This window comes from Falco biarmicus, chromosome 11, assembly GCF_023638135.1.
Source record: "Falco biarmicus isolate bFalBia1 chromosome 11, bFalBia1.pri, whole genome shotgun sequence".
Classification (NCBI taxonomy): domain Eukaryota; kingdom Metazoa; phylum Chordata; class Aves; order Falconiformes; family Falconidae; genus Falco; species Falco biarmicus.
Window position 1 is genome coordinate 26,744,925 of NC_079298.1, and position 12,546 is coordinate 26,757,470.

At 37.7% G+C, this 12,546-nt stretch overlaps 1 protein-coding gene across 6 annotated transcripts in view; it reads left to right on the top strand.

Moving 5' to 3' along the window:
• The window catches only part of KCNT2 (potassium sodium-activated channel subfamily T member 2), a 151,189-nt gene extending 146,467 nt beyond the window's left edge, over positions 1-4,722 (top strand). For all 6 annotated transcript variants that reach the window (XM_056355480.1, XM_056355482.1, XM_056355483.1 and 3 more), the window contains one exon: positions 478-4,722. In XM_056355480.1, coding sequence (XP_056211455.1) covers positions 478-589 — 112 coding nt within the window. In that variant the 3' untranslated portion in view covers positions 590-4,722. The remainder of the gene's footprint in view (positions 1-477) is intronic.
• The last annotated feature ends 7,824 nt before the right edge of the window (positions 4,723-12,546 follow it).

Below are 12,546 nucleotides of genomic sequence, written 5' to 3' on the forward strand. Positions count from 1 at the left end.
TCCTCAAATATTCAGATCTACTAAGAAGTTCTTAGACTCCATCTCTGTATCTGTCAGCCTACACTGAGATTATCGACATCAGGCTTTGTATTTATTGAGCACAGTGACTAGACTTATCCATTGTTTTCTCACAAAATTATTTTAGAAATTACTCTGTAGACTGCTTGTCCCTACTTTAAGACGTCATGAATAAGGAGATGCATAAAGAAGCACAGAGTTACTGGCAAAGGAGCTGTCGGTCAAAATTTTTAGCTGTGCACTAGTGCATGCAGATGATGTCTAGGCAGACAAAATGTGAAAAGCTTTATTATTGACAGCTAAATGAGTGATATGTTACCCAATAGGAACTAGACTAAGCACCTTTAAAATAAGTCTCTAAGTCTTCCCCAGATCTTTTCAACGTTACAACTGTATGTACTTGTTTTATCCTTGCTCGCACTGAGCCTTTTTAATAAGAGCTATAATTTCTTTTTATAGATACTTGATCCGACCTGATCCACTGGCTTATGTTCCAAATACTGCACCCAGCCGAAAAGACAGCTTCTGCAATACAGTGGGACAAGATACCAGGGAGGAAACGCAACTTTGATATGTAACTTATCACAAAATTAAGAGACAATTTTATACACATGTTGTTTCCACTACCCGTTTTGAGAACTGTGTGCTACATTTTGTTCAGATTTTGGAAACAAAAAGACAGCGTTTAAGTGACCAAATACAGAAATGTGGTGTCTAGAAACTCTGATTTACGGGACTGTCAGGCTTGCAGCCTGTTAAACTGGCAAAGTTCTACTACCACATGGAACAGAATTATGACACCAATTACTATTTAACCAATATGAACAAATGATTTAAAAAGTGACAGATCCCATTGTGTTTTGCTTAGATGCTTCTAAGCATATTTATAAAGGTGACAGCACGTCAGTGACTAAGCTTCTGACCTACATCAGTAAAGATTATCTGATGATTGTAACGAGACCATGCATAATTTGTTGTAAACAAATACATTAATACGTAAAGCTGCCAACGAGACTTTGCATGTCAAGAATCCAGCCCTTGAAATAATTCTCGGTCTCAGCCTGTCACCCATTTATATTAGAACAGGCTAGTTTCAGTCCCGTTTTAGCCTCCAGGGCTCAAGTGTTAGTTCCCTGGGTTTAAACAGCTGGTGTTGAATGACACAGCCTAGCCACACCACAGAGGCTGAGATCTGAGACATATCTACTGAGAGATTAGCTTAGAGGAGCCCACCTGGAGGAAAGTCCCTATCATCTCACACAGGCAGCCCCCCACATTTGCAAAAACTGGCAAAGGACTATCTGTGTGAAGCTGCAAACTGGTAGCTCAGGTGAAATACAACTGTTTTAACCTTAGCAAGTCTGTCAATAAAAGCCTGAATAGATTATGATACAGAAGTGAGAGCATCCCTCTAGGGAATGAGTCACACCACAGATCCTTCCCATTTCCATGAATGTGCCAGAACCTCAGCTGTCGAAAGTACCACATGCCATCATGCAGATTACCCAAATGTGATACATTTTCGTATTATGTAACATGTTGAAAATTAAAGAAATATATAACCCATTCCATAAAACAAATGTAATACCACAGTGTGTGAAAAGGCACCATGGATTTGAAGACTCTGTTTCCACTAAAGTACACAAGAAAGCATCTGCTAAGGTATGAACATCTGGGGCTGCTACAGAACCTCCAGTCTACATATAAAACAATCCCACAATTGGTCAAGCTTTGCAGACAACTAAGCATGCCTCTATGCGATCTTCCAAAATGACATTTTTGCTTTGCCGTCTCACAAAGAAGGAAGAGCATGCATAAGGGAAAAAACCTTGCTGTTACAATTATCCATATAGAACGGGTAGAAGAAATATGGCAGGTAGCCTGCAATGGAAAAAATGATAATTCTTTGAAGTCTCTTGATGTTCTACATGTACAAAAATTCAGTCAAAATTGTTTATATTCTCTTCTATATTATTTGGTAGAACAAGTACAATTTATTTCAGAAAAACAAAATACCAAATTGCCCATGAACAAACAACTTGTGGATATGAGTACACTTAGCATTGTAAGGATGCTGAAATCAAGTCACATTCATATTAGGAAAGACAGCAAGTGTGCTATTACTCCCTCCCTTCCTCTTAATTCTTCCAAAACTGAACTAATCCATTCCATGTTAAGTTAGAAAACCTAAAGCCACAATTACAAAAAACCCACAAAACAAAACTACAGAGGTCTCAGAGCAGACTGAAGCCATGAGAAGACCAAAAGTACCAATTTTAAAAGAAAGAAAGATAACTGGACAGTAGGGTTTCTCCTGCTTTATTTTTTTCATATTGACATATGAAAGTAGCATCATGGTTCCGAAGGGTTTCAGTGATTCTGCATAGAGTCCTTTATTGTTCATTGTTTATCCACACATACTAATGATTTATCACATTATTCACCAGTAAAGACAAAAGTATTTCAAATAGGCCCTCTGGGTACTGGGGAAAAAAAGAATCAATTGAAACAGCTGCACAGACTAGAAGTTTTTTTTAAAAAACGGTATATGGTACAGGATCTTGTCCAAGATCTCTCCTAGAAGATATTGTACAAGAGACTCCATGTGCAGTGTGGATAGCTTTTTATTTTTAATGCCTTCAGTGAGAAAACTATTCCAGTGGAATATTTTCAAAAAAATACAAGTTTCTTAAAAATGTCCACTCCAAAATACAGGAGGATCCTTTGTTTCACACTGAAGGCCTTTCTAACAGGGTCTCAAGTAGGCAGATGGGATTCCAGAGGCATGCCTACCCTTCCGCTGGCAAGCTGGATACTCTGCAAGCAGTGCGATTCACACGCTGCTGGCAGGCATCCCCCAAACACTGCCTATAGTACCCACCACAGGTTTAAGGACTCTGCCACAAGGGTCTGTAGCTGGGACTCGATGCCTCCCATCTAACAGCCTATAAAGCAGTACAAACAATAGTCGAGTATATCCATTTCTCCACCCAACTCAGCAGCATTGCTGCTCAGCTAGATTTAAATAGCAGCATCTCATGTGACCTGATATTTCTTCAGGTTTAATGAATTTCTAATTGCTCATTAGCCCCAGAAGATTTACTAAAGCAAACACAAAGACAGCTGGAGACAGTTGAAATCTCTAAAATGAATGAAAGCCAATCTTTCTGAATAAAATACTTGGTTCTCTTCAAAACGTGCTGGAAGGCAAAACTAACAACAGCTTCTCATGAAACAGAAGTTCTAATAACCCATGAATAATATGCCACAAAGTTCTGTTAATCAAAATATACTGCCTTCCACATTGAAAGAACAGCTTTACTTCCTCTGAAATATCTTCCTAGAGGAAGGACTAAATCCCACTAGAATGGGATTTCAAGAACCGTCCTAAGCACCTCCGCAGTGACACTGAATGAGGCAGTACACATTCCTTCAGGGGCAAGGGAGGCGATTCTTCAGTGATCAACCTACAGGCAGTCTTTTGTTCACACGGTTTCTTCTCATCATGATTATCAGAAACAAAATACAAGTCTAGCAGGACTGGAATCAGATTGAGGACAGTAATCTCTATGCTTGGTGCTGGAGAAGGGATGATTTTAGAATCATCATGATTTAGAAGTTTTAGAATCAGCAGATCCAGATGACTGTTGAACAGAGGAGTTTTCTCTGGTCATAGTTCACTCAGTAGACAGAGAAATTTAGAGCTATGATCACCAACATAAGCAAGAGATTTAATCCTAAACTAGTTGTCAGAGGTCAGATGGTTGGATAACCTATATTTGTTTCTCTCCATCACGGGGGAAGAAAAAAAAAAAAAAAAAAAAAAGGATTATTTCAATCTGTGCTTAACTATGCATTTTTCCTTCTGACTCACTTCTACCAATAACTCAAAGCCGCCCATTTTCCCTAGTGCTACCTTAACACATACAAAGCAATTTGGTACCCAAAGTCACAATCCCAGTGAAGAAAGTGATAGCAGATAATAATTACTTCATTCTCGCAAGGGAATTCTCCAGCAAAGTGAGATCTGCCTATGAAAACGTGGTGCCTAGTCTGCAGTAAAGTCACAAAAAGTGTTTCAGTGGAATGCAGCATGCTAACTATTTCACTCCAATTCCAGAACACACATTAGTTCACACATGAAGTAAAAAGCATACAAATTGAGTTTTAAAAACCTGCAGTAAAATGAGTTAGTAAAGTCTTCATGACATTTTGACTTGGAAATGAAAAGAACAAGTTATTTCCCAGCATACATATTTCCCCTCGCACAAACAGCTTCCTACTACAACTATTCTTTTAACAAGTTTAAAGTATACAAATACACATTACTGAGTATTTCTTATACACCTTTGTTTACCAGCACACCAATAAGAAGCTAAAGAACAAATAGATTTCAGGCTGCGGCAGTGGAGGAAAACTGAAATGAGATCAAGTGCACCAGAAGTAACATACAATTCTGTAGTTTTTAGGCAGCTAGGGCTGACAGCAACCATTCTGTAATTTTCAAGCACTGATGCATGAGGCTTTGCTGCGGTGAATTCCACTTGATAGCTGAGAGAAATCAGACACTACAATCTGGAAATGAATTAATAAAGACAAGCAGCAGTGGGTAGTGACGTCAAGTTGTACGAGGTTATGAAAAATATTTTTTTCCAGGCAGTTATATAAATGCAAAATTCATGAAATAAAGAAATCCACATCAAATATTGTTGCATATTTTTGATACTGTATTAGAAACAGCCCACCCCACTTTGAAACAGACATACATTGAATACATGTCTAAAAGAGCTGCACTTTAATTTTCCAGTCATGGTACCTTGTGCTTGATGCAGTATATGCATTGCCCAGAGACAGGAAGAAAGTTATTAATTCATATTAAATTGTGAGAGATGACCAAGACTTTGCTTATAGTCGTATTCTGAAATTAATTCAAAATATTAATGATGGTTTTGTTACATACTTCATTATTGCCTACGCTGCTAATGCAAGAATGCTGTCAGTAACGGTATTCAACACAAGCATAAACTCCCACGGCCTCTCAAGAAGCTTAAAAAGGCAAGTATTTCTGCTTCATAAAGTTAAAAACAAGCATTTGAAGTTTCTGTGAACTGAAGTTTTCTATTTGTTCTACAAAATCTAAATTATATACTCTTAGGGAAATTCACAACTGGCCCATGCCAACCGTGGAGAAAGGCTGGGATGCAAAGTATAGAATTAAAAGAGTAAATATTTACTCATGTGCATGAGGTGGCCCAGCCAAATTCAGGCACCCTGAATGTGGTTCTACACGGGGCTCTTTTACCTTTGATGCATTTAGGTACAATATAATTTGACTAATCACTAACACCCACACTAGCACTTACTAATCATAGCAAAACATCTCTAGATCATTTCCTATTTCTTGTTTTGTCCTTTCACCAGTATGAGCTGGCTGATGAACATTTCTTTGGCAATTGTATAGCTTTTAACAGTTTGGCATTTACTCCCACTGGAAGTTATGAACCCTCGCTGCTTACATAACTGTCCAGTGGTGTGACAGATCCCAAATACAGAAGATCAGTATATTTATAAATCTTTCTTTGGACAGCTGGCAAGTCATTGTTAACACAATCAATTCTGCTGCTTGCGCACTCAGCTTCAGAGCGAATGGTGAAGCTTCCAGTACTTGATCTTCAGTAGTTACTGAATAACCTGTAACTTGGTTACCATTCAGATAATGTAAGGACCTGTCTACACATAGTTCAAGTTCAGGATTTGGAAATGGTACATCTATTAGAAAGTTCCTGTGGGTAGGTTGGTTTTGGGGGTTTTTTTCAGCTTCATGGGCTATTACTGCATTATGGTATGGTGTTCCTTCCCCTGGTACAGCATTCAGCTTACCTGCAGTGCTTAATGTAAGGTACAGGTGTCAGCTATACAAGATTCCACGGATCTAACAAAGCATCAACATATTGTGTCAAAAACAGATCCTTTTTTTTTTAAAAAAAACCAAAAACACAACATCCTGTGAAACTTCTATTAAAATTCTAGAAAAACAAGGCAGGATACAATGGATCCCTGAGGGACCTTTGTCCATGTTAGCTGTATCTCTCCCCAGGTAAATGCAAAAAGATCTTCAAAGCCCAGAGTAATAGGTATACTGATTTAAGGTAGAAAAATTATCCCTTGTATGTATTAAACAGGGTTAATCATGTTCCTTAATTAAAAGGTTTAAGACTGAATTCTCACAAGAAGGGGAAAACGCTTCGTATTCGGAGGCTGCACAATAGGTCCCGCTGACTGTCAATCCTGGGCCAGACGTAGCTGCCCCTGTTGCACAGAGCAGGGAAAGATTGCATTGTACGATTCACAGGTCTTTTGGGGAGGCTTTTTTTTTTTTTTTTTTCTTCATCATGCCAAGCACTCCCATTTCCAATGGGCATCTTGTCCACAATAATTACAGCAGTCTCCAGTTCCTTGAGACCCATTGCTTTGAAAATTTTCTCCCCTGCCCCAGCTTGGATATCTCCATGCCCTTGTTTCCTTATCTAGGGCTATTACTCAGTGCTGCTGCCAATAGACCAGCTTTCTTTTTCTGTTCTTTTCCTTTCGTGCAAAAGCAACTATATTTCTGCAGCATTCTTGCTACTTGTCTATTGATCCAGATGTGCCTGGAGTCAGTCTTGTTATACATACTCATCGGTGATGCCAGACAACACTGGAAGGGTTTCAAAGATGCATTAAAGGGGCTAGGATGCTGGCATTATCTTGGTTGTCCAGGGGTATCTTTTTCCTTCATGGACAGCTCTAAGATTCTGAGAAGCAAAGTCCTTATTTCCAGGGCCAGGCTGACCTTTCCTTTGTTTTACTTAAGCATGAACAATACCAGAGTCTCCAGTAAAATTCCACTACCTCATTACATCACAGTGTATAATGTGATCTAGTATATAACAAAGTTAATACACTTTCATACTAGAAAGATTGAATGATATAGTATTTAAGGGAAGAGTATTTTTGTAACGTTACCTTTTTAGCAGTATAAAAAAAGGATAAGTTTCTCTAGACTTGGGTCTCCTCAGATAAAGAAATAATGGCCAAGATGCTTGTTCTTGCTTCCTTCCTCCCTCACCTCCCTCTCCTAGCTGACTCACTGCTTGCTTTACATTTCTCCAATGAAAGCTTGAAAATTGTCACTCTTTGTACTTGTCAAAAAGAGCAGCTGACTTGCTCTTGAGTGGCTTTTCCTTCCCTAACTCAAATAAAGAAAATACATTGAAAGGAACGAGGAAGTGCTTTGAGAAGATTCTTGGCTATCAGTAGCTTTTATCACCGCTTGGGTGGATTCAACACAAAGCAGAGCAGCATAGCCTGAGACCTTTCACACCACAGGAATTTTACCTAGTTTAAATCATGGCATGGTTTAACGTATTTTCTCAACAATACTATATAAAGAAATCTTAAGCATATGATATCTACATCAGCTTCTTCAAGTTTCAATTTTTATCTGCATCATATTCAACAGCATGAACTCAAGAGTCTATTTTTAATATCAACTAAGAATTAGCACAGAACTGAAGTTGCAGCAAAACTCTCAACAGAGAGGGTAAAATGTTTATGTGGAAGATTGGCCAGACTCAGAAAGCTTTAATAGGGATTAGGCAATCTAAGAAACAGTTATAATCACAAACCAGTGCAATGGCTGAAGCTCAAAGAGATAGCTTTGATTTTTACAAGTTTTCATATAAATATTACTGAAAGTAGAAGTTAATTCCAAAGCAGGAAACTTAACGGAGGAAATAAGGTAGAACACGCCTTTGAGTTTAGTCCTTGTTATTGCCTTATTGAAAACTAATTCGACTCTAGTTTCTATGCACTTGTAGTATAAGAATCTACAGCAGATATAACTAATCCAGACAAATCAGTTAGATTGAAGTGTTTAACCAAAGAACTCAAACAATCCATGGGCCTTTGAGATGTCCAGCATATTTGACAATTCCTACACTTTTGCTATGCTCTTGCAGTGATGGTGGCATATAAAAAACATTACTCTGTGTCAAGCCACTTCAGTTTTCAGGCAGACTTCTTCATATAATTTATTCATATGTCTAGAAAAAAGGCATAAATTGCAGCATCAAGTCGCCTGAAAACATTGTGCAAGTCTTTCTAAAACAACCCCAGTTACGAGTGTAAGTCAATATAACATCTGAGGTAACTAGAGTGTACTGGTATTTTTTTCTTATGTACTTTGGATGAATACAGCCTGAATAGGGGATGGCCGAAGAGAATATCCCTATACACTGAACTGCACAAAGGGTTCTTCTAAATCAGATAAAACTTAGCGTAAAGTTTTATACCCTTCTCCAACAGCTTCTGAAGTGCAGAAGTCTCCAAGATAAAGATCAAGACACCAAATCTGAAATACAGCTTTAGTTCTGTGTACTGACAGGCAGAACAGTAAACGGCATGCCAGCAACCATAAAGGCAATAATAAAATCCAATCATTGGTTAGCTTTTTCAGACATAGCTTTAAATTATTAAATTACATGTTACATTTCTTACCAGCCAACATCAGAAGTAGAAGACTCTAATCTTCTTGGGCTTGCATTTCCTGAGATTAGTTTTACATGAACACAGGAATCTGGTGCAGAAAAGTTATTTTTCCAATATCCTTCCAACCACAGCACTAAGAGTGCTTCTGATGTAATTCTTTCTTGAAAAGAATGGTTCCGGAGGAGAAAAGACTGCAGCTCAAACCTCTTCCACAAGGAGCAGAGCCCTTGCCACGACTGTTTGTATCACCTCAGTCAGAAGACTCACCTGTGTCTGCAGCCAGCCTTAAAGAACCAGCATCACATCTTACACAGGGCATACTGGTTTCATTTGCAAAATAAAATGTAAGGATTTCCCCAAAGTACAACAATAGAAATATCAAGTGGTTTTGTACTATGAACAATCTGGAAACCAGTCTCACTCAAAGAGTCTTTATTGTTCTGGGGACAGATGAAAAAGTTTTGAAAGGGCTTAGGACACATTGCAGAAACAAAGCAGTATTTAATGGCTTTTTCTTTCTTTCTGGTGCAAGATATGCATCCCTATTTGTTAGAGCCCACGTTATTCTAACTGCATAGTCATAATATGTGTATCAATTTTACACACTCTGTAATCTTCTCTAAGTAAGCACTCTTTTTTTGGATTTAATTGGAAAATTTGCATCAATGAACACTCTTGGCTCTAGTAGGCAGCATCCTGAAGCAAGTCCTTTCTCAGTTAGAATTACTTCTGCTGGAGCGTGTCTTGGTTCTTGCCCAAATGCCATTGCAATCACTCAAAATCTCAACATGCTTTAGATTAAGTTCCTGTAATCATACCATGTCATACAGTCACAGGATCACAGGATAATGCTGTTTGCAGGGAAGCTCAGGAGGTCTCCAGTCCCCATCCCCTGCCCAAAGCAGGGGTAGCTGTGAGCTCAGACCAGGCTGCTCAGGGCTTTCTCTAGTTGTAGGGATAAAAAGTACAATCTAACCCTTACATCTATCACAGGGCAGATCAGCTAAGCTATTGTTTGCATGTTAGTATAACATAACGTCGACATAAAAAAATGGTGTAGAGAAAGAGTTCTAGATTCTTTGGGTTTTCATTGCTGGTCATTTTAACCAAGACTCCTAGTATTTAATGTTTTTCTCTTCTGGACTCTCTCTAAATGGTTCAAATCTTTGGACTCTGTGGACAACGCATAGAAATGACCTGCTTACCAAGAGGGAAAAAAAAACCCAACCAAAAACCAACTCAGTCCATAACCTTGTTTTCTATAGGTGAATTTCCTAAGGAAGTATATTTTGGATTTTTTTCTGAGCAACTGCAGAAAAGGGTTTTTCTCTCCACAGGAAGACATATAATTCAATTAGGTTTCTTTATTAAACATCATCACATATGCTTATAAAATGACAGTGGGGACACATATACTCACTTCCTCACTTCAGCTGTGGCTGAAGTATTTGTATTGATGTGATTGACATTTTGAATCCCACATGCATCTGATAAGATCCCTGCAAAGCTACAGGTACTTTTTCCTAGCTATTCAATTAATCCAGCCAGTTGGCCCACACAGTATCACTGTAAAGGTCTCTTAATTCTTCTTGGGGGATAATTTATATTCTTGGTTGGAGAGAAATCTGGGAAGCAATTTACTGACATAGACATTTTGACTGAACCTTGCGAGGTTATTAAGCATCGTCTTATTTTTTCCTTAGCTATAAGGATATGTTGTACATGGCTGAGTACCCCAAAATGGTGTTTAATATGTTCCTGTCAAAACACTCTATCAGCATTTAATTTTCCTCTTGTTTGTTTTATCTCTATAATAACAACTAAGTGGTATCTTCTGTATGGGGTGTTCTTTGTATATATGACTAGAGAGTAATAGCAGCTTCATGCACTAATAGAGATCTGGCAAATGCTAAGATTAGATTTTCTGAGTCAAAGCAGTTTCCATCCATATTTCTACCACTAATTCAGCAGCATAGGATATTAAGTATGCTTTCTTCTCCAGTCATGTTGAAATGCCATCTGAGTAATTGTAATGGTACGTAGACTAGTTACATCTGAGCAATATAAAATTAGCACATTAACTTTATTATTAGTTTTTAATGAAAAATTAAGTTTCATTTCATCTTTATTGCTTTTTCGTCAATGTACCATATTTTAAACAGTATAAGAATTGGTCACTGCCTCATCCAAAACAAAGTAAGGTACTGAGCAACAGACAAAAGCTTGCTTTAAGGAAGAAAAATCCTTTGAATGCAACATATTACAAAAACTACACCCCTGATTCAGGGTATCCCTGAACCTGGAAAGTTATCGCCACATAGATGCTCTGTTTCTAAGAAAACATCTGCTGTTTACTCTGTTGTCAAAGAAAGAAAGTGCTCTCTTGCTGTGGGCTTTTCTGTTCTGACACGCGTGGTTCTTGTTTTGCAGTGTTTTCCTGTAGAATATATGATCATTTGTCAGAATATGAAGAGGTGTAATTGTGGTGTTGTACAGAGGAGAAAATGGGACCTTGGATATGTTAAACAATGAACAACTAGGTGGTGGTACTACCTGTATTCCCTTTGCATTAAGACAGAGCCCTACATAACACCTTCCAAATGTATGTATGTTATTGTTAAAGAAGCACTGACAATTTTTGAAGCCAGGTTTCCAGAACAGACGTCACCAGTTCCTGAACAAAAAGGATGGAATTTGTCACCTGAGTAGTAGTATTCTGATAGCTATCACTTACTTTTTTATTCTAAGTAGGCTCATGCCCCTTCATAAGACAGCCTGTGAAATAGTTTTATGGAGGAGGTGAAAGAGGCCTGAGGAGGTTTTCTATTAGGTATATTGTATTAACAAAACCATCACCGCCTGCCTGCATAACAAAGTTTGCGCCACTGCAGTAAGAGGCAACCCACTTAAGTTAAAACCCCAGTTTTAAGAGTTAAGTTATGGTAAGTGTCCAGGAAGCCCTGTTGAATAACACCCTGCTATTGCTGGCGTTCTCTCAGCAGGACCTCCTTTGGAGCCTTGCTCCCACCACCCAGCAACCAACCAACCAACCTCAGCTCTGGGAGCAACATATTAATTTCCCCAAGTTTTTCCGATGGAACTAATGTGCTGAATTTCAGCAGCTCTAGTTGCTATTAGCAATATCAAGAAAGGTGCTTTATCTTTACACTTCTCTTTTTCATTAATAATGAATTTAAATTACCGTGTTGAAATGTATCTGGTTTTATTCCCAAATTTCTCATTTTCAGCTGGTGGTTCTCCATTTTCTTTCCATGAGAATTGTTTAAAATTTAAAATACTGTTTTCATGTAAAGTATTTTCGTTTTCCATCTGAAGATTATCACACCTTTTGATCAAAAGTATGTCTTCTATGCCATAATTTTTTTGAACTTTACTTTCGTTTAGAACAGCAAGGTGATCAGAATTCAAAAAAAAAAGAAAATCAAATACCTTGCTGTAAAAGAGATGGAGGCAATCAGGAAAACATTTCTCTTGGCACAGTCCCAAGGTGAGGAGAAGGATCCACTACAGTAATTCATGTTGGCAGCCTGGAGAGGATGCACAAAAAGCTGTTTTTTAAATGGACAAATATTTTTTCAGAAGAGTAGTTAGTTTGAATTGTTTTCCTTAGGGACACAGGAAGACAAAAGCAATCTGGAGGCTTCTGATTCTTCAAGATTCCTTTCTTTTCTTTTCTTTCCTTGCTTTCTTTCTTTTTTTTTTTTTTATTGGAAGTATCCCATTATTTCGTCTTAGAATAAATCGTAAAAATTTTCACAGAAGAAAAAAAAACTTTTAAAAAAATCACTATTTAATTTTCAGGCTTTTCTTTCTAAAAGAAATGCAGTAAGAAATAAATAAAACTAAATAAATACAATATTAAAAATAGTACTTTTCTCAGAACAGAACTTACTCGGATATATATTTAAACATTGGAATATATGTAAAATATAAATGTAAATTAATTCCAATATTATAATCAATATGTTAATATTTATG